This window comes from Cnephaeus nilssonii, assembly GCF_951640355.1.
Source record: "Cnephaeus nilssonii genome assembly, chromosome: 1".
In the NCBI taxonomy this organism is placed as follows: Eukaryota; Metazoa; Chordata; class Mammalia; order Chiroptera; family Vespertilionidae; genus Cnephaeus; species Cnephaeus nilssonii.
This window is the reverse complement of record NC_137072.1, coordinates 5477360-5505000: the sequence shown is the minus strand read 5'-3', so window position 1 is coordinate 5505000 and position 27641 is coordinate 5477360. Positions and strand designations below refer to the sequence as shown.

Below are 27641 nucleotides of genomic sequence, written 5' to 3'. Positions count from 1 at the left end.
CGGCGCTCGGGCGGGCGGTCCGGCCCGCGGGCCCCGGGGCGGCTGACCCCGGGCCGCGCCCGCTGGGTTGTGTCCCCCCCGCGGGGGGAACCTTCGCTCGAGCCCCGGGCCGGCCCCGCGGCTCCCGGCTGCTGTCACCCCGCCCGCCCGCCCTCCCCGCTGCTCGCGGCGGGAGGCTGTTGGACCCGGGAGCGTTATCGGGGGCGAGGGCACGGGCCTGTTTTTGTTGAAAAGTTGGGGTGTGTGTAGGGCCGGCGGCGTGCGGGACCGCGGTCTGGGCCCGCCGGGCCGCCCCCTGGAGGTCTGCGAGGCCCGGGGTCCTCGCCGCTCCGACCTCCCGCCCGCCCGCCCGGGCCGCCGCACCGCTGCGGAGGGCCCTCCCTCTGTTCCAGCATTTTGGGGTTGTTCCCGCTGAGACAGGGCTGGGGTTTTTCAGGAAAAAACCTCCATTAAGAAAATTAATGGAGACGCCCCACCAGTAACCAAAAGTATCCACAGCGCCTTGATCCGAATGGTAAACAGTGTAATTTGTTGCCAGTTGCATTTTTCTCTGCCGCCGCCGCCTGGGGCCTCCTGCCCGCTAGCTCGCCTCCTCTGCGCTTTAGAACTTCCCTGTGACACTCGGCATTCTATATTGTGCCATCTGTTCAGTTGGCCCTCCTGCATCCCCACCACAGGCATTCTTCTGGGCCCTTTTTGTCTCCGCCCTGGCGCGGGGGCTCGGCTGGGCATCCTCTGCTGCGCTGACAGGTCGCTGGTTCCATCCCAGGCCATGGCCCATGCCCAGGCTTCAGGGTCGGTACCTGGTTGGGGTGCGTATGGGAGACCACCAATCCATGTCTCTCTCTCATGGATATTTCTCTCTCCCTTCCCCTCTCTAAAATCAATGAAAACATATTGGGGAAAAAATGATCTCCTCCCTCCCCCATTTGTTTGAAAGCTAGTCCAGTACATCTGTTCCTTTGATGACTTGTTTTGTGACTCCGGCAGTAAATTTCAGTTCATGGTCATTGATCTGATCATAGTTGACAGCTTTTGAGATGACTCAAAGGATAGATGTGATAAAGTGCTGTATCAGTCCTGATTATTTCGTGTAGTTTAACAACAAAAGTATTTTTTTTTTTTTTGCCAATCTAATTTGTGTTTTCCTCCGCCTCTAATGAGTAGGTGTTTAGAGGGTACTTGTTAAGAGGAAGGGGGTAGCTATGTGGTGACTCTTATTGAAATGTAAGTAACTCCCAAGGAGAAAAGTAAACCTGTTGGTCAATCATATTTCAGTCTAGACTACTTTATTTAAAATTCTATCAGTAAAAATCAGCATTGAGGGAATGGGACTTTCTTTGGGCGTGGGGAGGTGTGGGGTGGTCAGGATGGAATATTTCTGATGCTCTTTTTGAGGTGGTGGATGCTGAGGGCTGAGGCAGGGTGGAGGCATAGCAGTGAACTAGGTGGGTGGTTAGAAACAGGCTATCCACATGTTGGCCAGAACCCTGAGCGCAGGCACAGGAAGCTCTTGGAGATGGTTTTGAAGGCAGTAAACCCCAGCTTCTCACACAGTCGTCCGTTTCCCCCTAGGCCAGGCTCATCTACTCAGGGTCAGCCTCCTGTCTTCTGGCCTTTCCCTTTGCAAGTGGTGGAGTGAAAAGCAAAAAGTTCACGTGGCCGGGTGCTCTATTCCGGTTTAATACTCAAGCTTATTGGACTCTGGCACCCATTCTCGGTGAACTGCAATTGTTGGCTGTATGTTGACATTGTTCAGAAAGTGGCCAGCGAGGCTCAAAGGCTGGAGAGGTCAGATAGCAGTTGAAGTTGCAAATTCAGGGAAAGAAGGCTGAAATCCTGGTTCTATTACTTGCCAAGTACCTTCAGCAAATCACCTCTCTAAAAAACCTGTTTTCTTGAAATATCAACTACCTTTAAGGGTGGTTGTGAGTGTTAAATAAAGCAATCATGGGTAGCACTCATCTAGCTCTAAGAGCATGTGGTACACACAGTCTGTTAAAAATTATTACCTGAAGGAAATGGAGCAGAACAAGGAACTTCAAATATTGCATAAAGACTTAATATTTGCATATTTGCAGTGCTACCCTCTGCATTTTGGTGGAGAATGAATGGGTTAAAGGAAACAATGGCTAGAAAACTACACATCACGTGCCAGTGTGGGTGAAGGGTTAAAGGTAGACTTGTCTTTAGTCTGCTGACCACTGCACAGGGATCCTCTCTCCTGAAGCCATGCAGCTGACATTTGGTGCATGGTCTGTTCAGGATCAAGTGGCCCTGGAGACTTCCTGGTGATCTCTTAACTTCCTGCTCCATTGCACCTACACCGTGATAACTGCTCTATCAGAAACTGGAAATAAGAGCTGTCTCTAATAAGCATTACTTTGAGTATGTAGCATGGGGTAGGGAGGACTGTGCATTTGATGGATTTGTTGGACCTATTTAATTTTCCATAATTCTCAGTATCTCAAATAAGATAGATATGAAAAAAACATACAATAGTGCCTCTTTAGAATACCAATTATTTTTTATATTTTCAATTTTCTCTTTTTGGTTCTTAGACTAACCAAGTCAGAGGATTATATGACTTTTATCTGCCTAGAGAAGAACTATGGATCTACAACATGGAGACTGGAAGATGGTAATTGGATTTATAAGAGGGACTAAAACATTCAAATAATGTTGCAAACAAAAAGAAACTCTGTAAAGCCCATTCTAATGAATAAAAACATTTTAGTTAAAGATGCTAAACTATATGTTCTGAAAAAGTTGCGCTAGTTTGGCCTACCTGCTAAGCTTACTCTTTAGTGTCTCTTCAGAAATATCAGTAATTACTAGATATTTTTATGATCCTTGGAGAAATTTCTATTCAGGGCTCTATAAAGTATCATAGTATTATTAAAATAAAGGTAGAGGCTTCAGATCCTGGAATGGAAATATAACAAAAGTTCCAAATATGTATTTTTCAAGATTGTGTCTTTTGTTATGTGGCATCTTGAATGCAAAAAATTATAGATTGTATGTACTAGAAATAAAGATGGTATTTTATTTTAATGAGTTCTAACATTAAAATCTCCATGAAATAGTATGTTTTGTTTAAGAAACAAAACTAACTTAAATCTGCCTTCCTCAGGGATATGCTGACAGGGTCTTTTGCTAGTCTCCTGACAGTGGGACTCGGAGTATGTCTGCGGCAGGATTAATGTTGATTCTCAAAAGGCTGGGTTAGTCGTGTTTGAGGATTTCTGCAGTAGTCTTCCCCCTCGATTTGCATTGTGAGAACTTTGTGCTTTACATATATTACATATTACAGATCTCAGAACTGGAATAGTACTCCCACTTGATTTAACAGTTAAACTAAGCATGTTAGGATTCTTCTGTACATAGTTAATCATTGTTTTCTGAGCTGTTTGCCAATCTTTTTCTAGATAGTTGGAAATATGTAATAGTATCCCTGTAATATGGAATTCTACATATTTTAAAAAATCAGCCCCATAGCCCTAGCCGGTTTGGCTCAGGGAGACAGCCTCAGCCTGGGGACTCCAGGGTCCCAGGTTCGATTCCGGTCAAGGGCACGTACCTCCGTTGCAGACTCCTCCTGCCCCGGGGCCTGGTGGGCTCATGCAGGAGGCAGCCAATCGGTTTGTTTCTCTCACATCGATATTTCTGTCTTTCCTGCTCTCTAAAAAGTCAATGGAAAATATCCTCATGTGAGGAATAAAAAATAAATGAATAATTAAAAATAATAAATCAGCCCCATAATTAAAAAAAATAAGCCTATTAAAACGTAAAACCTTATTATAAAGTGATATTGTGAGAAGACCTTGAGTGACCTATTAATATTCTGAATCTTCTGTTTCTTAGTTAGTTTTGATTCAGCTTCATTTTTAGATTCAGAATGTGTCAGTATGCAGAGCACTGGGAGCAGTGCTGACCTGTAGTAAGGACTCCGTCAGTGTCTGGAGCGTTACACACAGCCTGAATCGGACTCATCGGAATGGCTACCAGTGACCGAATAAAAACACCTACTGAGTTCATCTCTCAGGACTGGGACGTGGTTTGCCTGGCCCACTCAAGAACAAAAACAAAACAGCCATTTTATGGCCATGTAAATAAAAAGCCAACAATTTAGTTTAAAAAACCTAAAATGGTGTGCTCCTAGAGCAATGCGACACTGTAGCTTTTAGGAGCTCTCATTCGGCCTCTGTGCAGGACCAGCTGGCCACGCCTGTGGAGTGAAGAGGAAAGAGCTCTTTCTCTGAATTGATTTTAGAGCTAGATGAGACCCCAGACATGATCTAGTCAACCTGTTCTTTTTATTTTTTCCCCTTTATTGTGGGAATAGAAGAAGAAAAATAAAAATATTTTTGCATTTCCCTTTTGGGAGGCTTATTTACATTGCTTTCCCCTCAGGAAAAAAATGAACGCTGAAGGTGATGTTCCTCCTTCCATGTCAGGAAGCTGTGCTGTGTGCGTAGACAGGGCGCTGTACTTGTTTGGAGGACACCATTCGCGAGGCAACACGAATAAGGTTAGTGTTTCTAAGGGTTACGGTTCAAGGCAGTTTTTTTCTTTTTTTTAGACAACTTATACTTCTATGGTTAGCTCATAGTTATTCCTGTCTCAGTTAAAAAATACGTGTACTTGATTATGGTATGAATGTGCATTTCAGTATTTTGTCTACCAGTTTGTATTTATCTAGGCCTTTTATAAAATCAACTTGGTTGGTAACTTGTGTGCAGTAACTTCCTATGTTGTTTTTCTTTGTGTTCTTTGCAGCTACTTGTTCTTTTAGCAACCTGGAGTGTTAGATGAATAACAGTAAATTAGATGACAACGAGGTAATCATGGGGGGCAGGGTAAAAATTAACAGGCCACTACTCAGAAAGCCATAAGGATAAATTAACACTGACAAAATTGTATATACTAACATTTCTATGATCTGGCCCCATGAGATACTGTCATTCAGACTTTGTTCATGTTTTACCCAAATAGGAAAAAGATGATCAGTTGTTCTCTCAGGCCAGTAGACGGATGAAATCAATCAGAAAGGTGCATATGATCTAGGTAGACTCATAAATTCATTTATTTGGCAACTTCGTGGGCACCTTCTATGCTGAGCACTTGGTTAGACATTGGAGACTGAATGAGTCTGTGTCTCCTGGAGCTCATTCTAGAAGGGACACATATAACAGGTGAATGATTTCAGTAGCATATGGTACAGAGATACACAGAGCCTGGCTATGGTAGTTCAGTAACTATTTTTGAATCTGAAAAAGACTCCTTGACATTGTGTGTGGTAGGAAGGTGATGCTTGAATTGAATAATACAGTTCCAAGGGGGAGCCAAGATATAGGTATCAAGATGCGGAAGTGTATACAAATATGTTGTTCATGGAAATGTCAACTGGTCCAATAGAGATGGAGCATGTGGCTGAGACGGTTTCAGACTGCTCCTAGGAATTCCAGGGCACCTGGGAGAGGAGCAGACTGGTATTAGGTGGCTCCAGACCACCCCTTCCACTACCATTTTAACACGAGTAGCACCATTTTTGTTTTTATATTTTAGGCTTTTACTTAAAGATTTTGTTTAAAGAAAGGGTTCTGAAGCACAGCTATGGGCTGTAGTTGAACCTTGTATTTTTTAGGGCCAAGGAGAAAAATAATTTTGCACAACATGAGGAAGCTTGGGAAAGAGAGCTGTGGCTTTCAGAGAAATTGTAGTCACTAATATATCAAGTGGCTTGGGAGTCATAAGTAAAAAATAAAATAAAAACATAGATATGTGTGTGTGTGTGTCAGATTTACTCAAGCACCTGGATGTGAACCCTTAAAGATGCTTAATCTTTTAAGATTTGTCTTTAGCTCCTAGAGTTAAGTAGGCACATAAGACATGTTTAAGTTGAATTTGGAGTGCAATTGCTGAGTCTGATTTTTTTTTTATAATACCATCCTGATACCCATAAATTAGATCAGTAAACTCTAAGTGCCTATCTAAAGCACAGAATGTAAACCAATATACTTCTATTCCTTCACCAAAAAAGTATGGCTGTGGAAAAAAAAAATTAGCTGAACTAAACAGGATGCTTAGTGACTTAGGTAACTTATATTCTGGACTCAAGAACAGTTTGTAGACACGTATGTAGTATTAAATTAGATGACATTCTTATTATAAACCATAGCAAAATTAAATACCAAGGTTGAATTTCTTTCACATAACCAAATCTAACTGAAACCATTGCTTTTGACAGTTCTACATGCTGGATTTAAGGTCTACAGAGAGAGTATTACAGTGGGAAAGAATTGATTGCCAAGGAATTCCTCCGTCGTCAAAGGATAAACTTGGTGTCTGGGTATATAAAAACAGGTGAGTTAGCAGCAGCACTACAGGTTTGGGGTTTTATGTGGAAAGTGGTTTGCCTTCAAGTATCTTTAGCTAATAACCTTTGTAACTGTAGAATGAATGAGGATTAAGTGAATTAATACATCAAAGCACTTAACATAGCACTGAGACATATAGCCATTATTATGAGTATTTTCGTATACTCAACTGTGCCTTTGCAACTCATGTAACAAAGAAGAAAAATCTCTTGTATACTGACTTGCATATCTGAATTTTAATGTCTTAAGTTTTTGTTTTAATATAATAGGTTAATATTTTTTGGAGGGTATGGATATTTACCTGAAGATAAAGTATTGGGAACTTTTGAATTTGATGAAACATCTTTTTGGGTAAGTGAAGTTTCATATTTGCATATGGCCTACTTAGTATGTTGAAATAATACATTTTGTTTGGTAGTAGTTTTGTTCATTTTGTTAATAATTAATAAATCAGACCAAGGCTATTTAATTTTGCAAACACTCTTTGTAAAGTAATTGTAAAATAACTATTTTCTGTAGAATTCAAGTCACCCAAGAGGATGGAATGATCATGTACATATTTTAGACACTGAAACATTTATCTGGAGTCAGCCTATAACTACTGTGAGTTACTGAAGAATAATGGGTTATTAAAGCATGACTATTTAGAGAAGGGAAGTGGGGAGGTGGTGTTAATATTGATAGTTCATTTTTCTTGTTTTCTGGAGAAGGGCCATAGCTTTCATAATTCTTCAAGCACTCTAGAACTCAGAAAAGTTTAATGACTGTGTAGACCAACCCGGCATCTATTATCTAATAGATACTGAGTGCTACTGTTTTAATAAATGACCTAGCACTATCTTGGAATTTAAGTTCCTCAAATATCAGTTTCTTTCTCCTCTGATAAAGATGTCATATAATGTGCTAGCTTTTAGATAAAAATAAAACAAGCATTCTGTTTATTAACTAGCCCATTTAGTAATACACCTCAAAAATATAAAATTAAAATTCCCAGTTTTACTAGTCTGCTTTAGTACTGCTATTGACTAGCAGTCTATACTTCAGCTTGAAAGCTCAAGAGTCTGCATATTCTTACGTGGAAAGTGGTTTGTCATTGAGGTATCCTCAGCCCAAACCGTTGTAACTGTAGAACATATGAGGGTTAAGTGACTTACTACAAAGCACTTAACATAGCACCTGAGACACATTAGCCATTACTATATGAGTATATTCGTGCTCTGAAGACTGGTATTTATAAGACGTTCACTTGTTTATTAAATTGCTTTTGTAACTAATAGGGTAAAGCACCTTCACCTCGCGCTGCCCATGCCTGTGCAACAGTTGGAAATAAGGGCTTTGTGTTTGGAGGCAGATATCGGGTGAGTATATAAACAGTTTCAATGACTTGCTTTGAATTATTCAAAATGGTAACTATTTAATTATCCTTTTTTAGGATGCTAGAATGAATGATCTTCACTATCTTAATCTGGATACATGGGAGTGGAATGAATTGTAGGTATCTTGTTAGATAATTATTTAGAAAAGTTATTCAAACAATTTCAATGGCATTTTTCCCTTTTCTCTGTTGTTAGTATAAAATGTACTTGCTTAGGTTTTCTGTATTTCCAGTTCCCATTAACATTGTGCCTGGCATATAGTATGTGCTCAATGTTTGGTGAAAAGAAAAGGTCTAAAGTTGACCGTCAAAGAAAACAGTTCATTCTAAAGCATGAAGTTAATACCAAAAAAGCCTTTTTAAATTTAAAGTCTCTTTTTTCTTTAATCCCATATACATTTTAAAAGAAAACTTCAGTATTTCTTTACTTTTAGAAGTCTGTATTATAACTTGGCTACTATTTTCAGAATTCCACAAGGCATGTGCCCAGTTGGCCGATCTTGGCACTCACTGACACCAGTTTCTTCAGATCATCTCTTTCTCTTTGGAGGATTTACCACTGATAAACAGCCACTAAGTAAGTCGTTTAAAAATATGAGCCCAGCCCTAGCCAGTTTGGCTCAGTGGATAGGGCCTGTGGATTGAAGGGTCCTAGGTTCGATTCTGGTCAAGAGCACATGCCCGGGTTGTTAGAGGCCCAGTAGGGGGCGTGCAGGAGGCAGCCAATCAATGATTCTCATCATTGATGTTTCTCTCTCTCTCCCGTTCTCTCTGAAATCAATTAAAAAAAAAAAAATGAGCCCAGCTGGTGTGTCTCAGTGGTTGAGCGTCGACCCATGAACAAGAAGGTCACGGTTTGATTCCCAGTCAGGTCACATGCCCGGGTTGTGGGCTCAATCCCCAGTAGAGGGCATGCAGGAGGAATTGATGTTTCTATCTCTCTCTCTCTCCCTCTCCCTTCCTCTCTCTGAAATCAATTTAAAAAATCATATTTCAAACCACCTCAACTTCCTTCTTTAAAAGAAAATATGATAAATCATTATCATTCATTTATCATATATACTTAGTTGGGAAAAATTAGTCTATTTGGATGTATTAGGGCTATAGGGTTGGTTGGAAGGTTTACTATTAATTTTGACCTTATACCATAATCCAATTAATTGTTTTCATACTAAGACATACATCCATTCTGTAAAGAAATGCCCTGGAATACTTAAAAGCCTTGCTGAAGGACTCTAATATATAAGGGCTTACTTGGTTAATTGCAGAGGATAAAAGGAAATATACTTTCTCTTATCTACTCACAATATGATTGATAACCTTTCTTGCTAAAGTTGTGTCCTTTAAATATCAATATCACATTGGTAGAACATACTTCATAGTTTTTTTTTGGTTTTGTTTTGTTTCCATCAGGTGATGCTTGGACTTACTGTATCAGTAAAAATGAATGGCTACAGTTTAATCACCCCTACACTGACAAACCAAGGTATGAACTATTTAAAAAGGTAATTCTCTTGCAGGCTCAGTCCCCAGTGTGGGGCATGCAGGAGGCAGTCAATCGATGGTTCTCTCTCATCAATGATGTTTCTCTCTCTTCCTCTCTGAAATCAATAAAAATATTTTAAAAAAAGGTAATTCTTATAACTAAATTAATGAGGTCCACAGAGGTGTACAAGACAGAATGATAAATACTCTAGCATTCACTAAGGTTTAACATAAGCCTTTTGAAAGAAAAAAAAAACCCAACTCATCCTAGTATCAGATGCTTTCTTTTCCATCATCTCTGAAAAACAGGACTGGATTTTGATTTTTACTTTTTCCTTTATCACAAAATTAATGATATAGTTAACATTTATAATCAAGTTCTTTACCTAAGTGAACTGAACTGCATCTAGGCTACTATTAACCCTTTGCACTCGCTTGCTTTTTTCTTGAGTCCTTTATTCTAATGCTAACCTGTCGAGTCACACTCGACATCTGAGTGCAAAAGGTTAAAAAGAAGAAAAAAGAAAAGGGAACTGGAAAGGAGAGAATTTCAAAACCTTAATTAATGTATATGGGGAAAAAATCAAGAACTTTCCGTTAGATTTTCAATAGCACTGCATAACAAAGAGTAAGAAGTCAAGCCATTGAAAAAAGAGCCTATAAAACACCCAGTTATTTTTGTTGTTAACCTCGAACTGTACAAAGGCTGGAAAGGAAATGATAGTCAAACTAGGTGTTCAAAGCACATTAAGATATGTCAACCTGCATTTTCCTAAGCCTCTAACCTCAGTATAGTCAGGCCACTAAGACTCCATTTGGTACACGTATTCTTCCCATAGAATCACCAGGCCTGCAGATGCTTTGTTTCCTGAGGCAGGTTCAGCATCCCTCAGATGTTTTGTGTAAGGCCAATTGGCCCTGCCTATGGAAAGCGGAAGAGGCCACATACCGCACATCTCCCCCAGATCTGTATTGCTAACAGAGATCTAGAGAACAGTGTCACTTCAAACCCCTCACTGCATAGGAGGTCTGGACCAAAGAGGAAATGCTGACATCCAAATAAAACATTGATTTTTCTAGCATTGGCTACTTTTCTTTCAGGTAATTGCTTCTCACACCATGATGTTTTGGTCTGAACTAAAGATCTCTAGTCTTTATTTCATCAGTCTATTCTGTAGTATAAATGATCAACTTGGTGTTTTGGGTGACTGCAAACTCAAGCTTTTGTTTTGAATGTAGATTATGGCATACAGCTTGTGCCAGTGATGAAGGAGAAGTAATTGTTTTTGGTGGGTGTGCCAATAACCTTCTTGTCCATCACAGAGCTGTAAGTATACTATCTTATGTTAAAGGAGACTTCATAATATTGCTGAAACTTATTTGTGAAGTATTTGCTTTTTAATGTTTTCTTATATTTTTCAGGCACACAGTAATGAAGTACTCATATTTTCAGTTCAACCAAAATCTCTTGTAAGGTAAGTAGCTTTTTACTTGGAACTTTAGAGTATTTAAAATTGTGTTTCTTAACACTTTAAAATAGTGCTCTTAAAAAACTAGGTTTATGGATAATTTAAAACCTTTCATGGATCCAACTAACCAGTTCCTATGAAAACCTTTAAAGAAAATGGTTTCTTTCTTTTTATCTTAATAGCTCAAGTGAGGGCTATTAAGATAAAAACAGCAAAGTGAAATTATTTTTCTCTTTTCTTGTTCTTTCAGGCTAAGCTTAGAAGCAGTCATTTGCTTTAAAGAAATGTTAGCCAACTCGTGGAACTGCCTTCCAAAACACTTACTTCACAGTGTTCATCAGAGGTTTGGTAGTAACAACACTTCTGGGTCTTAGGTTTCATAGATCATGCCTCTGAACACCTTGCATGGACAGCAATTCTGTGAACATCAGAGTGGCATCATTTGTATAGTTATATGCATTGTGTAGTTTTGCAGCTTTTTGGTTTTAATGTGCATGTGAATGGCCTAAAGAACCTATTTTTGTGTCTAAAGTTTACAATAAATGTATTTAACACCGGTAAAAATGTCTTCTGTTAAAACAAAGGAAAATACTTGGGCTTTACCCCAAGGAATGGTAGTTATATTTCATATTTGATAACTTCAAGATATCTATCGGTAGAAACATTCTTACCACTTAAAATGGTGAAGTTATTTCCCCTCCTTTTATTGAGATTGTATTGGGTTGTCACTAGTTAACAATATTATACAGGTTTCAGGTGCACAATTCCACAACACATCATCTATACACTTACACCACCCCCAAGTTGAAGTTATTTTCAAAAATTAATTTAGATGTTTTTTAATGGCAAGAATACTCTATTTTGTTGTATTAACAATATGAGGCTACATAATTATAAAGTTTTTTTAAACACCAATTTCAAATGGAAAAATACTCTCAATAGGACTGAAAACTGGTAAATAAATTCTGGAAGGACAGCTGTTTAGTACTTTGACCTTAAATGCTTTGGTATAAGGTCTGGGGGAAGTGGTCATGTTGACTATAAGTAGCTGTTATCTGATCATTTAAAAAGTAGCAGTTTTGTAGCTCATAAAAGAATGGAAATAAGGTGTGACCTTACTCTCCATTCTGCTAGGAAACAGAAGAAAGCTGGATCTGTAGTCTTTCCTGGTAACCCTAAAAGTGCATTTCTGACATTATAGGTTAAGGTACTCAGTAACATGCTACTGATACTTACTAGAGGTGGAAAATAAAATGGTACAGAACTGAATGAGATTACAAGAAAGAAGGTGAAAAGTGAGGGTGTATAAATGCATGGAAATGTTCAACACCAATTTCTTCAAGGTGTTATTTCTTAAGCTTAGTCATGGGAATTATTTATATTTTAAATCTGGTCTAATATACATTTTGACAAGTATAAGACAGAAGGAAACTTACTCCTTCAATATTTAGGGTTTTCAAGAATCAATTCTAAATGTTTAACTGCTCCCAACAACCACCACCACCAGATAAAAAACAAACCAACAACTTGTGATTGGCTTGTGAGTGATAGATATATTAGACATTAAATATAGTAGGCTACCAAGTCAATAGTCTAAGTGAGCCATTTCACTATTCAATTTCTTTACAACATGAAATGAATACTTATTAACCTCACAAATTTCAAGAAAATTTAGAATAACTACAGATGTATACAATTAGCATTTAACTGTCCACAAATATTTTGGAAATCCTATCATAGACAGTGTCTCCTCTCTATAAAAGTGGAATAAAATAAGTCCTTTTGGCGAATATAGCAAGGTAATGTTTAGTTCATTTTTAAAAGCTGAAGTCTTATTACATAGTTTTTCATCTTTGAACTTCCAAAAGACTATAAAAGTGGCTCTTCTTATATATTTTAGGATGTCATTTCAGCTATTTCCTCTTTATATTCAGAAGATTGGGTGCAGACACTTTCACTTTGCCAGGAATGTTTCTTGATAAATCCGTGTCCTAAAAAAAGAGAATTGCTGAATATTTTCACATTCTATATGGTCAATCATATTTCTTTTTATGACAGTTTATGTATCCTGTGCTATCAAAAGAAAGGCACTTCTAAAATTTTTATGTGAAGTGATTCTACTTATTTGATACTGCTTCTAGGAAGCATTTTCTACCAAAACAGTAGCTGCAACTTGCATCTACTAAATAAATTAAGAACAAAAAAACAGCAAGTAACTGCTGACATTTTCAGAATGTTGTGCAATCTTCACAAAGTTCAGGAGGAATACCTTACCTTGACACTGCGGAATAAGTCTTTTTCTCTTGCTGTTGCTTCTTTGGAATGCATGAAACTATGCAAGGCTGTTTTTGCAGCTGTAAGTAGGAATTAGAAGAATCTAGTTCTGTCCAGTCAAGAAATATTTAAAATGACAGTTCAAAAAAGTTTTAAATACCTTTTCCCTTTTTCTGAATTCCAGGAGTAAGTTTCACTTTGTATCTTTAAAGAGGAATTGTATATGTTAATAAACAGATATTACAAACAACTTATAAATCACTGTTGCGACAGCTGCTTTAGGTAAATGGTGATGACTTACTTATAGTTTGTCATGGTGGTATAAGGGGCACACATCGGAATGGCAAACAATAGTACATCTTCAGGATGTGGCTGCCCCGTCAAAGAGTCAAACAGATTTTCCTAAAAAGGGAAAACAAACAATTATTAAAGTAATTCACATCAGTTCTAAAAAAGAAAAATTCTAAAACCTGTCAAAATAGTATCTCAATGTATTTTTATCTTTTTCTGATTGATAGCCATAAACTCTGCTTTATAGCTCTGAAGAGCTTAAGACCAATTGGTGTTTAAATATATATTCTTGACTACTTATCATTTTTCCTAGCATAATGAGAAATGAGAACAATGATTTTCAAAATGGCACTCATAATCCATTTAAGAGAAAGGGAGAAAAAAACCTGCTGGGTGTTACTTGAGTTGTGGAAAACTACTATGGATTAAAATGAAACATATCTTTGGCTAGACCAGTGGTTCTCAACGAGGGGGTTTTGCTCCCAGAACACACTGGAAAATGTCTGGAGACATTTTTGGTGGTCACAAATGGGGGAGAGGTGTGTGTGGGGGGGGACGTGGGATGGGGAGGAGACGGGAACAGAGCACTACTGACATCTAGTGGGTAAAGACCAAGGATGGGACAGCTACAACAGAATTATCCATCCCCAAATATTCATAGTGCTGAAGTGGAAAATTTCAGGGCTAGACCTTCTCTTACCTTTTCCTAAGGAGAATTCTTAGGGCTTAGAGTTTCCCATTCGGTGGCTGCCTATAAGATTGCCCATATTTTTTTAACATGAGTAAATTTAGAGACAAAATGCTTGGTACTACGTGCCATGAGCTCTTCTAAATGTTTTACATGTTACCTTAGTTCTCAAAACAGCTCTCTCCTAGTAGGGACAATTATCATCCCCGTTCTTCAGATGACGGAACAGGCACAAAGAATGATGTTTCCAAGTTTGCAATTATATGCAGCAAAGTTGGGATTCAAACCCAGAGTGTCTGACTAGAGCCTTGTCGTAGCCTTCTCAGTTTTAACTGTGTCAAACGCTCTGGGAGCTGACGTGCAGTCAGAGTGTTGTGATAGGGATCCCGACAAAATCATACCTCGTTTCCCTGTTGATCCAGATCTTGCTCTTCCTGCTCCAAATATAAAATTTTAAAAGTCAGCTATAACTTAAATCAAAATACCACACCATAAAAACTATGAGAAAGAAATAGTGATTTAACAAGACTGCCACATCTAATTTTTGTGTTCTTCCATTTCCCAAGACTCTAACTGAATTAATTTGTGTCTAATAATTCATAAAGCAATGCCATTCAAAGAGAAAAAGGATTGTTCTCTGAGGTTTGAAAAAAGGACTTTCCCATAGAGCAGCGATTTTCAGCCTTTTCCATCTCATGGCACACATAAAGTTAATTACTAAGGTTCTGTGGCACATCAAAAATATATATATATATTGCTGATCTGACCAACAAAATAAGTATAATTTTGATTTATTCACATTGGACAGCTATTGTGTTGGCTGTTGTCTTTTTTTTTTTTTAATCTAAGGGAAAAGAGATCAGTGCTCCTGACTAAATAGTCAGGTATTACAGGTTTTAAAAATTCTTGTGGCACACCAGTTGAAAATCTCTGCCATAGAGTATATGCTGAAGCGGTGAATGTTGTAAGGACAATTTAAATGACAAATAGCCCTGGCCAATGTGGCTCGGTTGGGCATTATCCTGTGCACCAAAGGGTTGCTGGTTCAATTCCCGGTCAGGGCACATACCCAAGTTTCAGACGCAATCCCTAGTACAGGGCGTGCAGGAGGCAGCCAGTCGATGTTACTCTCTCACAATGATGACTCTCTCTCTTTCTCTCTCTCTCTCTCTCTCTCCCCCCCGCCCCCTTCTTCTCCCCCCGCCCTCTCCCTACCTTTATCTCTAAAAATCAATTAAAAATTTGTAAATAAAAAAAAAATAATAAAAATGACAAATAACTAAGCTTTATGCATTTGCCAAGGAAAAAGAAAACAGAATTTTGATAAACAGAACTTTTATACTTTAGTCTCTGTTCAACAGTTTTAGGATAAATTTCCACACAGTAAGATAAGCTTAATTTTTGCTTACATTAAAAACCTATCTGGATATAACATGTCCATGAAAGAACATTCAAAGTTAACACCTTTAATGAATACTTGTAAGTCTAAGGTTTACAGAATTACAAGTATGAGAACCGTAAACATTTGAGGACTGAAATGAATTTTATTATTACTAAACAACAGGGGAAAATAGCAACACATTTAGAATCTCCATGAGCATTACCTGCACTCATGGAACACACAGTTAAAACCAAAGCTTTCACTGCTATAAATGAAAATACAGGCTGAATAAATTTTTACAAATTTAAGTCCTTTGCTCAGAATTTTAAGAAGATGTATGTATTCAAGTAAGAAGATATACTTAGGGCTAGCCTTGTACTCATTTGATAGAATAACCATGCAACCATCTTAACTGGAAAAAATGTTAACTTCTCACTGGTTTTGAAATAAGGGCATTTGGCACTTTTAACTGTGTAGCCACTCACAACATTACGTAAGATAACATAGCATCTATTCCTGTACAAAAGCCCCGAGAAGTGCAAATGTATTTTCTACTCAACAACAGTCCCAATTATTTAGTGAGTTCCCACCAGAATCAAATAAAGCCTGTTCCAGAAAACTGATTATTTTTAAAGACTTGTGATAAACTTTATCAACTATGAACACCACGATTCTTATATGTTTATGTACTGGAATTTTAGTCTTACAGGTTTATTTCTAGGGTGACTTTCCATCAAGGATAGGGTTATTACTTGTCCTGGTTTTAGCACTGTTAAGTCCCATGTCCTGAGAACCCTAGAATGATTGGTCACCCTAAATAAGAAGCAAAAGCCCACATTTGTATGGTAACCTTACCTTGTCATCATGTGGATCATCTACAGCCAAGTCTTGTAACTCATGAGTTATAACCTCGAAGGACGGAGTTTCTATCTTTATGCTGTCCGGGACCCGTAGTCCACCTCTAGGTTTCTGGGGCTGTTTCTTCACTGGTTCATCCTTCATTTTTCCTTTCTTCCCCTTCTTCCCTTTTTCTTCTTTATTTGAACCTGCAGACTTCAATTCATAGAGGAAAGAAGTTAATGTCAGTATTTTCAATATTGTCACTATTTTAACAAAAGTGTATTGAGTGTCTAGCATATATAATAGGCAAGGGTCTGGATGCCCTTGAAAAGCAAAGGAGGAAAATATTTTTAGATATTACCCACCCCCAGCAATTTCATGATGAGTTCACGGTCTTCTTCATCTTGGTCCTTGTATTTTTCCTTCATTTTTTTCATTTTACTCTACAAAATCAAAAGATTTTTGTTGGAAAAATTCAGCAGTAAAAAAAATGAGAAATGTTGGTAAAGAGAAATTGCTTCTTTAGTTCTCTGTCAAAAATGCTTATTGAGCAAGTAATCATTCTAAAGATAGATAAATTATAGTCCTCACCCCTCAAGGAATTTACCATCTGGTGGAAAAAGAAGATACATATAAAAGTATGAATAAATTAATGCAACATATTCTAAATATAGTAGAGGTACATATAAATTATCTAAGATAATTTTGAGAAAGATGTTTCTCTGAGCTTGAGCAAGAACGGTGGCGGCGGGGGGGGGGGGGGGGAATAAAGCAAGACTTGAAAGTCTTAAAGGAAATACATTTTATACTATCTGAGAAAATAGTAAAAGCAGGATTATAAGGTAAAGACAAGGCAGTAATAATAGCAAGTCACTGCATTAGGTTGGAGTCAGGATATACTAGTACATACAGAGGAGGAACAGGAAACAAGGCAGCACAGAGAGGCTGGGTAGTTACTATCAAAGCTCTTAAGACTGAATTTCATAATGGAACTAGTGAAATCTTTACTCAAGCTACATCCTAGTGCTTTTTAAAACTATAGACTTCTATCTAGGCCTCATCTTCAAAGATTTTTGTCTTGATTAGACTTAACTAGGGCCCAAACCAACAAATTCCTAATTTTTAAATGTTTCTTTAAACAGGACACATACACACATAAAAGACTGATAAGTCAGACTCATTAAAATGAACAAATGCTGCTCATCAAAAAACACTACTATAAAAGTAGGGGAAAAATCAAGTCTCAAAATGTGAAAAGTATTGGGCCCTGGTTGGTGTGGCTCAGCTGGCTAGAGCATCATCCTGTACACTGAAGGATTAAGGGTTTGATTCCCGGTCAGGGCACATACCCACGGTGTGGGTTTGATTCCTGGTCGGGGTACATATGGGAGGCAACTGATGGATGTTTCTCACATCAATGTTTCTCTCTCTTCCTCTCCCTCTGCCTTTTTCTCTCTCTAAAATGAATAAAACATGTCCTTGGGTGAGGATTAAAGCAATTTTTTTTTAAATGTGAAAAGTATTTGTAATATATCAGTAAAAGACGTATTCAGTATTTCAAAGAACTCAAAGTACTCAATATCATTAGTCATCAGGGACATGCAAATTAAAGCAAAAAAAGGGTTTCAGTATATCTACACTTAAATGACCAAAAAATAACCTGACAATACCAAAAGTTAGTGAGGATATGAAGCAACTGGAAAGCAACTGGAATTCTGACACAGTGCTTATTGGGAAAATGGTACATGTACTCTGGAAACGAGTATTACCTACTAAAGCCAAACATGTACAATACAACCCAGCAATACTACTACTCACTACAACACAACAGAAATGCATACTCGTGGATCTAAATGACATAGATACAAATGTCTATGAACAATACTGTAGACAGATACATTGTGGCAGCCATACAATGGAATGCTAATAAGCAATGCCTATGAACTACTTTTACATGCATGACATACAATGTTGAGTGAAACATGCTGGACAAAAGAGTATATAACGCCCTGGCCGGTTTGGCTCAGTGGAGAGAGCATCGGCCTGCAGACTGAAGGGTCCCAGGTTCGATTCTGGTCAAGGGCATGTACCTTGGTTGCGGGCGCATCCCCAGTGGGGGGTGTGCAGGAGGCAGCTGATCGATGTTTCTCTCTCATCGATTTTTCTAACTCTCTATCCCTCTCCCTTCCTCTCTGTAAAAAATCAATAAAATATATTTTTAAAAAAAGAGAGTATATAACATGATTTTTTTAATATAAAGTTCAAAAACAGGCAAAATAATCTATAGTGATTAAGAAAAATGTTTTTGGCCCAGCTGGTGTGGCTCAAAGGTTGAGCATCGACCCAAGTGAACCAAGAGGTTACTGGTTCAATTCCCAGTCAGGGCACATGCTGGAGCTGTGGGCTAGGTCCCCAGTAGGGGGCGTGCAGAAGGCAGCTGATCAAAGATGTTTCTATTTCTCTATCCCGCTCCCTTCCTCTCTTTCTAAAAAAAAAAAAAAAAAAAAAAAAAAAAAAAAAAAGAATCAGTAAAAACATTTTTTAAAGAAGTAATTTTTTGGAATAGATGCTATTTAGAAAGACTCAAGAGTGAGTTGTGCATTTTATTATATGTACATTATATTTCAAAAAGATCTTGAGAATAGCCCAGCCATTGTGGCTCAGTGGTTGAGCATCATTATGAACCAGGAGGTCATGGGCACATGCCCAAGTTGTGAACTAGATCCCCAGTGTGGGGCATACAGGAAGCAGCTAATCAATGATTCTCTCTTGTCACTGATGTTTCTCTCTCTCTCCTTCTCCCTTCCTCTCTGAAATCAATAAAAATATATTAGAATAAATAAAATAAAAGACAGGAAAAAAATCTTGAGAATAAAATGAATACTATTACTAATAAATTGAACCAAGAAATGGAAAACCTGATAAAAGAACAGTTTCTTGGAAAATATAACTTAGGACAACCAACTGGAAAAAACAGGAAACCTGCATGGACCTATTATCACTAAAGAAATTGAATTCGTACTTAAAAAAAAACCTATCTTCAAAGCCCTAAATATTAGGCAGTCTTATAAGTAAATATTATTAAATTTCAAGGAACAAACAACCTCCATTTTATACAAGTTCTAGAGAGCAGAAAAGAGGAAAAAGTCTGAAACTTATTTTATGAAACTGGTATAACCATACCAAAACCACACAAAAACAGTATAAGAAATTAGAGGGCAATTTAATAGATATTCTCAAGTAATTTACCACATTAACTGATTAAGAGAGTAAAAATAATACATGCAGAAAAGCATTCAATAAAATTTAATTCATCATTATTAAAAACTAGAGGGGGGGGTCTCTCAGCCCGGCCTGCCCCCTCTCAATCCGGGAGCCCTCAGGGGCAGGAGGCGACCCGGTGGTCAGGGAAAGGCGATGCCCCCATCACACCTCTGCTGCTGCCACTGCTGGCAGCGCAAGCCTTGGTGGGCTCTGGTTACCTGCGCCTTGGGCAGCCCTGGGCGGCTGGGCAGCCGCCATCTGAGGCTTGCCTGTGCCTTGGGCTGGCCCTGGGCGGCTGGGGGGCTGAGGGAACTGGGGGACTCCAGAAGTAGGCGCGCAGAGCAGCTGGGCCTGCCTGGGGGTGGGCCCGGCCTTGCCACGCGCCTGCCGCCCTGTGGCTGTGGGCGCTGCCATCCTTGAGGGCATGGCAATCAATTAGCATATTCCCTCCTTATTGGCTGTGGGCGCCGCCATCTTTGTGATGGTGTGAGGGTCAATTAGCATATTCCCTCTTTATTAGATAGGATAACTCTTCATAAAGGATATCTACCAACAACCTCTAAGACAACATGGTAAAAACCTTAGCTACAGTCCCCTTAAATGTAATTAACAAAGATGCACACTTATTACCTCTATGCAACACTGTATATTGATGTTTGAGACAGTGCAAAAAATGTAAGAAAAGTAGTAACAGATATTAGGATTAGAAAAGAAGGAAGAAAAGCCATCATCTGCAAGCAATGTGACTATATACAGATGAAATATTTTAAAAATTCAGTAAGAATATGAAAAACTGTCTTCCCACATACCAGCAACTAATAACTAGGAAGTGAAAGTTCGAAAAATATGCCACTTTATTATAAAAAGTAATAAAAATTTTAAGTAGGAATAGATAAGATAGGTAAGACGCTAGATGAAAATGGAAGAATATAAAGTCTTACATAATTATAGTCTACATTCATGGACACAAAGACTCACTGTGGTAAAGATGATAGCTCTCCACAAAATAATCTAAAAATGTAATGTATTTTAGTAAAAATTTCATCAGGATTTGCCTTAGAACTTAAAGTATCTGCAGAATATCTCAATGTATAAATACCATATTGTTATTTTATATTATTGGTTATTTAAAATTTTATCTTCAGTTTTCTTGCTATTATAAATATCTTGATGAATATCCTTAGTATATACACATGATTTTTTAAAATATAAATTCCTAAAAGTGGAATTGCTGAGTCAAAGAGTAAGTACATTGTTAGGACTCCTGATGGGAATTCCCATGCTGTGCACTCAAAACATTTATTGAATGAGATTGAACACACATTATCTATTAATTTGATGGGTGAAAAAACCCCACCTTGTTTACATAAGCATTTCTTTTTATCAGATTTGCTATTTGTCTTACAATTTTACTGATGGGTTCTTTTATCCCCCTGAAATTTACTTTGGTATCTTTTTAAAACATGACTAGCCACTCACTAATTTTTAATATTTCATACCTTTCCAAACAATCTATATTATTTTATCATATACTAAATTTTTAAGTATACAATTAATGGTCCTGTATCTAGGTTTTATTGTTTCACTATTCTATCTGTCTGTTTTTATACCTGGTATTAACACCATACTGTTTTATAATTTTAACATGAAAGGTTTTACTACCTAGTAGGGAAATCTTCCAAGATTTCCTTAGCTATTCTCTAGTATTTACTCTTCCCTTTCATATGTGTAGTATGCTCCTTCACTTATTTGAAGCCCACTGGCAAAACAACAGGAAATTCTGATACTATTGATGTAGGAAAGTTCATTAAACATGATCTTTATTAAGACTTCAAAGGAATTTTTAGAAAAGGATACACTGATATACTGACAATCTCCTCTTTACACGCTACAGCATTAAAAAAAATATTTTTATTATTTTCAGAGAGGAAGGGAGGAGAGAGAGAGAAACATGATGAGAGAAAAGATGAGAATCATTGATCAGCTGCCTTCTGCACACCCCTCACTGGGGATTGAGCTCACAACCTGGGCATGTGCCCTGACTGGGAATCAAACCAGCAAACTCTTGGTTCACGGATCAACGCTCAACCACCAAGCCACACTGACCGGGCTAGAATTATTATCATTATTTTGCCTACAGCATCTATTTCATGTAAATTTTAAAAATTTAAGGGGAACCTCACAACTTCATTTGTGAACTATATAGTACTAACTTTAACAATTCAACCCAGCTCTTCTCATAAGTAGCCTGTGGTGACCTCTGAAAATGGTTGGCTGTTTCATCTGACCCAGCAAACCCCACAAAATCATGCAAATCAAGAGGTTCAAATATTCGTGTTCACTTTAAGAACACTCATGGAACTGCCCAGGCCACCAAGGGTATGCATATCAAAAAGCCACCAAGTATCTGAACGATGTCACTTTACAGAAGCAATATGTGCCATTCCATTACTACAGTGGTGCAGTTGGTAGGTGTGCCCAGGCCAAACATGGGGCTGGACACAGGGTGAGTGGCCCAAATAGAGTGCTGGATTCCTGCTGCACACGCTTAAAAAATGCAGAGAGTGATGCTGAACTTCAGGGTTTAGATGTAGATTCTCTGGTCATTGAGCACATCCAGGTGAACAGAGCTCCCAGGATGCAGCACAGAACTTACGGAGCTCATGGGCAGATGAACCCATACACGAGCTCTCCCTGCCACATTGAGATGATCCTTCCTGCAAAGGAACAGACTGTTTCTAAACCAGGAGAGGAGCATAGAAGAAATGATATCCTAGAAGAAACTAAAGAAACAAAAATTTATGGCCCAGGAGTAAATTCAGCGTTAAATGCTAATAAAAGTAAAAAAAAACCAATTCACCCCAAAGTTTTATTACCTTTTGTCCTCGCTTTACTGGCTGCACAGCTGGGGCATTTTTGCTTGTGTTCTGATGCGTTTCAAGGTGTAGAGCACTTTCTTTTTCTTTGTCTTTTCCCTCTATCACTTCGAAATCCCCTAAGTCACTTGGAAGCTTTTTCTTCTTCAGTTCCCTAAATGTAAGCGAAACAAAAACATCTAATTCTTAGAATTTCAAATTCTTAGTGCCTAAAAAAACTACCTGGGGAAGGGAACATGTACAACGTATAACAGACCATGGCTTCTGCTTTACCTGATAATCACCAGCTACCATATACAAAGAAGCAATAATCATCACAAAGGAAAAAAGCTTAAAATTTTTCTCTCATGGATTTTTCATTCTTTCTGTCAATCAGGCTCAACAAACTGTCACCCTCGACTTACTCTTACTTAGTAGCTACGTTCAGTCCCTTAACCCCTTGACAGCCAGGCAACAGGATTTGTAGTCTTTGTAATTAACATGGCCTGGCAGATCTTAGCTATTTATTTTATTTAAAAAATATATTTTTATTGATTTCAGAGAGGAAGGGAGAGGGAGAGATAGAAACATCAATGATGAGAGAGAATCATTGATTGGCTGCCTCCTGCACGCCCCACACTGGGAATTGAGCCCGAAACCCGGGCATGTGCCCTGACTTGGAATTGAGCAGTGACTTCCTGATTCATAGGTCGGTGCTCAATCACTGAGCTACAATGGCCAGGCATATCTTAGCTATTTAATAAAATATCTGTTGAGTGGTTGGCTGAATAAATGGATTAAAAAATAAGCAATTAAGGATGAAAGGGAAATTCTATTGCTGTGATATTTTTCATGTTCAAACTCTTCTATTCCCAATGTCACTGTGGTAGGCCAGGTCCTCAGCACTTCCCACCCTCTTTTCCTCCAGGGATTTCCCCCAAAATCTTTTCTACATGAACTTCTAGATTAATTTTCCTTAACTATTCACCTATGTCACATTCTCATTCAAAATCTCCCAAAAGCCCTTTTCACATTACTTTCAAGATAAAATCCAAAATACTTAGTTTGTCATTTTAAGTTTCCAATGTAAGTTCCACTTTGTCAATCTTATCTACCAGGTCACAAACATGAACTTTCTGCTCCTTTCACCTCCGTCTATTCATCACTTCCTCAAAAGCACTATGCATATTGCTTCCAAATTCCCACTCCCTTGTGTTCACGTTAATCCTCCTTGAGTGATGTCTCTGTATCTTCATTTACTTAAGTGCTAATATATTTTCAAGGAATACTTCTGATGGAATTTCCCAAAACACCTGAACTCACAGCAATTTCTTACTCCTCAACTACTGTATCAATTTCAGATAACACTATACTTGACCCCTGAACAACACAGGTTTGCACTTAATATGCCCAGTAGAAGTGGACCCATGCAGTTCAAACCCGTATTATTTAAGAGTCAACTATATTTCAATCCGTGGTGTGGAATCCACCGATGCCGAGGCCAGATTGTAATTATACAGTATGAGGATTTCTGACCCACCTTGTTCAAGGGTCAAATGTATTTACAGATTTATGGCTATTTCCTGAATTCAGGACTCAAAAAAGTTTTTGTTTGTTTGTTTGTTTGTTTTGTTTCTAGATTCATTTATTAAATTATTCATGTTTCAGTATGTCAACAATAAGAATCACTGTTCATAATGAAGTAAAGAGGGGCTCCTGGAATGTGGGTAGAGAGGTTGCTAGAGATAAATAAAGGAGGTTGTGGGAAGGAGGTAGACTAGGAAGGAGCACTTGAGAAAGGTGAAGAATCCAAGTGCAGCCACAGCTGCTGTGAGTATGGAAGTCAAGAGGCTCAATATAAACAATGGCCATAACTTTAAAGGGTGACTAACATCCTGGACAGAGAAGTAACGTCAGTCAGGATTTTCCACCTTTACCTCCAAAACGAACTCTGTATCTTTATTTATTTATTTTTAAAAATATATTTTATTGATTTTTTACAGAGAGGCAGGGAGGGAGACGGAGAGGGAGAGAGAGCTAGAAACATCAATGAGAGAGAAACATCGATCAGCTGCCTCCTGCACACTTTCTACTGGGGATGTGCCTGCAACCAAGGTACATGCCCTTGACCGGAATCGAACCTGGGACCCTTCAGTTCGCAGGCCCATGCTCTATCCACTGAGCCAAACCGGTTAGGGACTAAGTCCATACCTTTAAATCTCAGTGTCTCCATTCTTTTCCTGAATTGAGATTTCCCTTTCTCTCTGAGCTAAAAGAGTTGTTCAGTCTTTGGGAAGAGCTGCTTAATAAATGATCATCACTGAAATATTGATGTAAGTAAGGATTAGTTAGCAGTGGGGCAAAAAATACTTGGCATAATCTGAGTACCTAGTGGGTACTGTAGAAGGAGTTGCTGTTGAGGTTTAAAAGAAGCCCGTAACAGAGACAGGGTTGGCTGTACCTCATTAATACAGTAGCCACTTAGACATGTGGCTATCAAGCACCTGAAACATACCACGACGATGAGGAACTGAATTTCAAATTTTATATCATTCTTTTTTAAAAAAATAAATCTTTATTGTTGAAAGTATCACATATGTCCCCCTTTTTCCCTCATTGCCCTCTCCCCACGAAGCCTTCATCACCCACTTCTGTGTCCTTGGGTTTTGCTCAAAGCTTCTTGATGGCATGAATTGTATATTTTACCTCTTTGTATACTAGCTTTAGTCTTTCTCACTTAGAGTGGTTGTCTCAGTTGTCCCATTTCTTCTGCCTCTACCTTTCTATTTGCCTGCTATATTTAAAAACGGACAACAGTGTGGTGACTGCAGGTAGGAGGAGAGTGGGGGGAGGTGGAGGAGGATATAGGGGGGATAAATGGTGATGGGGAAAAATAAAATAAACTCATATCTGCATCCTTAAAAAAAGTGTTTTCTCTTATGTAAAACTTTTCTAATTAATTTCAAGTGTTCCTACTTATTCTTGTCAATATTACCCTAAAATTAGTCTGTCAATTTAATACATTGCAATCACTATTACACATATTTATGTAATAAAAGGTCTGTCTCAGGTCATATGACACATCTCACTGATTAAGGTATAAAACAGAAAAACCTCTTAGAGGTAAATATTAAAAATGAAATAAGATTTTATGCCCTAGCCTGTGTCGCTCAGTGGTTAGAACATCGAGGGCTCGATTCCTGGACAAGGATGTGTTTCTGGGTTGTAGGTTTGATCCCCGGCCTCTCCCTCTCTATCTCCCCTCCTCCCTCCCACTCTCTCTAAAAATCAATGGGAAAAAAATATCCTCGGGTAAGAATTAACAAAAAACCCCAACAAAATTAAATAAGATTTATGGCAAATCTTGGCAATTTTAATAAGGGAGGTCTTTGGAATAGCAAGGTTATCTGTCATAACTAAATAGTCGATAAAAAATAATTACATGCTTTTCAGTTAGATAATACAAATATGTTTACCTTCTTTCCTTGGCTGACAAATGTCTCCGGCTCTGTAATTTATTGTCACTCTATTAAAAAGAAAAGCAAATACAAACAATATCACTACTAATTTTTCAAAAAATAAAACTGAAAAGTAGAAAATTATTCTATTCACTGAGAAGGACATGTTGTTCTTCATAAAACTTTAAAAACAGCTTACCATATTAGAAGATTCTTCTTTTGAAGCCAATTTCTGGAGGGACCTATGAAAAGAGGAATCCACTAGCCTGTAGAAGGCATGTATTTACAAAGTCCCAAAACATTCCCATATCATACCCTTAATTACTGACAATCCTACAAATTTTCAAATTATAAAAACAAAATCGAATTGATTACTTATTTCCTCACGCTTTTAAATATATTCTTAAATAGCTGACATCGATTGAACACTTACTATGTACCAGGCACAGCTAGATGCTTTACATGCATATTATCTTCACCAAAATCCAATGAATCAGATAATAATTTTCACCAAGAAGAAAATTGAAGCTTAGACATAAAGCAACTTGCCCAAGGATACACCCTGAGACTCAATTCTGATCTGACTCCTAAGCCATTCTTATCTACTCCAATGATAATGCTTTTATAACTATGGTATTGTTAATTTGGTGATCAGTTAAAGACATTAAAGACTCAAACACCTTATATTTTGCATGGCAATGCCTTTCTCATATTATTAGCATTTATAATCGTTTACTTATTTCTATTTTGACCTAGTTTAGTCACTTTTGTATTTACTGTATTTTTCCACCCTGGGTCCTGGGAATTTCTTTATAGAGAGACCAGACCTACAAGTCAAATTGTAAAAAAGATAATAAAGTCACAGAACAGAGTAAAAGTACTAAGTCAATTCTTAGTATTATCTTTTTAAAGATTAACTCATCATCATTCCCAACTTACAAAATAAAACTTACAATTATAGTTTTAAAATTACCTCTGGGACTGAAGGTGGGACAAGTCAATGGTAGTATCAGGATAATTTAATATCTCTTCCCCTTCATCCTTCATTTCACCAACAGATTCCTGATCTTTTACTACCTCTTCAGATTCTCCTTCATCTTCGGAGCTTTCTTCCTGCATTAGTTCTTCATTTAGCTCATCTCCACCACTATGAATATTAATACCCTCCTGGTTAACCTGAGACATGAATTCCACTTCCACAGGAGTTTCCTGTAATTCCTCTTTATCTTCTTCACTGCTACTGTCTCCTCCATCTGTAGAATTACCATCAGAAAAGTCAGAGTGCTATCACCACAAAAAGCTAGATGATTTCCTTGAAAACTTAAAAAAATATTCTACTGATTCCCTGTTTTTCTAAAAGATTACCAGGAAATGCCTGTTCATCCCCACGGGGTTCTCTGATTTACACTAAAGTAGTGATGGCGAACCTATGACACGCGTGTCAGCACTGACACGCGTAGCTATTTCTGACACGCGGCCGCTGAGGCGGCTGCATGCCGAGGATGAAACATTTGCTGCTCCTGAGGATGAAACATTTGCGACTAGAGTCTTGGAGTTAATTTTTTCCTCAAAGTGACACACTACCCGAGTTATGCTCAGTTTTTTGGCGAAGTTTGACACACCAAGCTCAAAAGGTTGCCCATCACTGCACTAAAGAATACTCTGTACCATGAATTGGTTGGAATAAATGATCTCCAATATACTTAACCACAATAAACTTCTTGGACACTGTAACCATCTATATATATAAAAGCCTAAGCAACCAAACGACCAAATGACTGGTTGCTGTGACGTGCACTGACCACCAGAGGACAGACACTCAACGCACAGGATCTGGCTCCCTCCTGTCTGGATTGGGCCTGTAGGGATAAGTCTCCCTCC

The 27641-nt window shown here is 38.1% G+C and overlaps 2 protein-coding genes and 1 pseudogene across 8 annotated transcripts in view; 2 read left to right on the top strand and 1 right to left on the bottom strand.

Moving 5' to 3' along the window:
* KLHDC2 (kelch domain containing 2) overlaps window positions 1-11281 on the top strand; it is an 11618-nt gene extending 337 nt beyond the window's left edge. Inside the window, exons 2-13 of the mRNA XM_079772011.1 lie at window positions 2562-2641; window positions 4414-4531; window positions 6251-6366; window positions 6650-6731; window positions 6900-6983; window positions 7658-7738; window positions 7813-7871; window positions 8223-8332; window positions 9169-9241; window positions 10480-10567; window positions 10663-10715; window positions 10960-11281. Coding sequence (XP_079628137.1) covers window positions 2562-2641; window positions 4414-4531; window positions 6251-6366; window positions 6650-6731; window positions 6900-6983; window positions 7658-7738; window positions 7813-7871; window positions 8223-8332; window positions 9169-9241; window positions 10480-10567; window positions 10663-10715; window positions 10960-11083 — 1068 coding nt within the window. The 3' untranslated portion in view covers window positions 11084-11281. The remainder of the gene's footprint in view (window positions 1-2561; window positions 2642-4413; window positions 4532-6250; window positions 6367-6649; window positions 6732-6899; window positions 6984-7657; window positions 7739-7812; window positions 7872-8222; window positions 8333-9168; window positions 9242-10479; window positions 10568-10662; window positions 10716-10959) is intronic.
* A 161-nt stretch (window positions 11282-11442) lies between these two features.
* The window catches only part of NEMF (nuclear export mediator factor), a 75435-nt gene continuing 59236 nt past the window's right edge, over window positions 11443-27641 (bottom strand). For 3 of the 6 annotated variants that reach the window (XM_079771928.1, XM_079771930.1, XM_079771931.1), the window contains 11 exons: window positions 26734-27013; window positions 25960-26002; window positions 25779-25828; window positions 22324-22477; window positions 16549-16626; window positions 16199-16396; window positions 14364-14399; window positions 13285-13385; window positions 13144-13187; window positions 12984-13063; window positions 11443-12700 (listed from right to left, as the gene is read on the bottom strand). In XM_079771928.1, the coding sequence (XP_079628054.1) occupies window positions 12623-12700; window positions 12984-13063; window positions 13144-13187; window positions 13285-13385; window positions 14364-14399; window positions 16199-16396; window positions 16549-16626; window positions 22324-22477; window positions 25779-25828; window positions 25960-26002; window positions 26734-27013 (1142 nt within the window). In that variant the 3' untranslated portion in view covers window positions 11443-12622. Of the gene's footprint in view, window positions 12701-12983; window positions 13064-13143; window positions 13188-13284; window positions 13386-14122; window positions 14400-16198; window positions 16397-16548; window positions 16627-22323; window positions 22478-25778; window positions 25829-25959; window positions 26003-26733; window positions 27014-27641 lie in introns of those variants that run through there. The other 3 variants (XM_079771929.1, XR_013813566.1, XR_013813567.1) reach the window with 3 other exon arrangements.
* On the top strand, window positions 21718-22316 carry LOC307102030 (large ribosomal subunit protein uL22-like; annotated as a pseudogene). Its single transcript has one exon. The product of its transcript is annotated as a large ribosomal subunit protein uL22-like (transcript).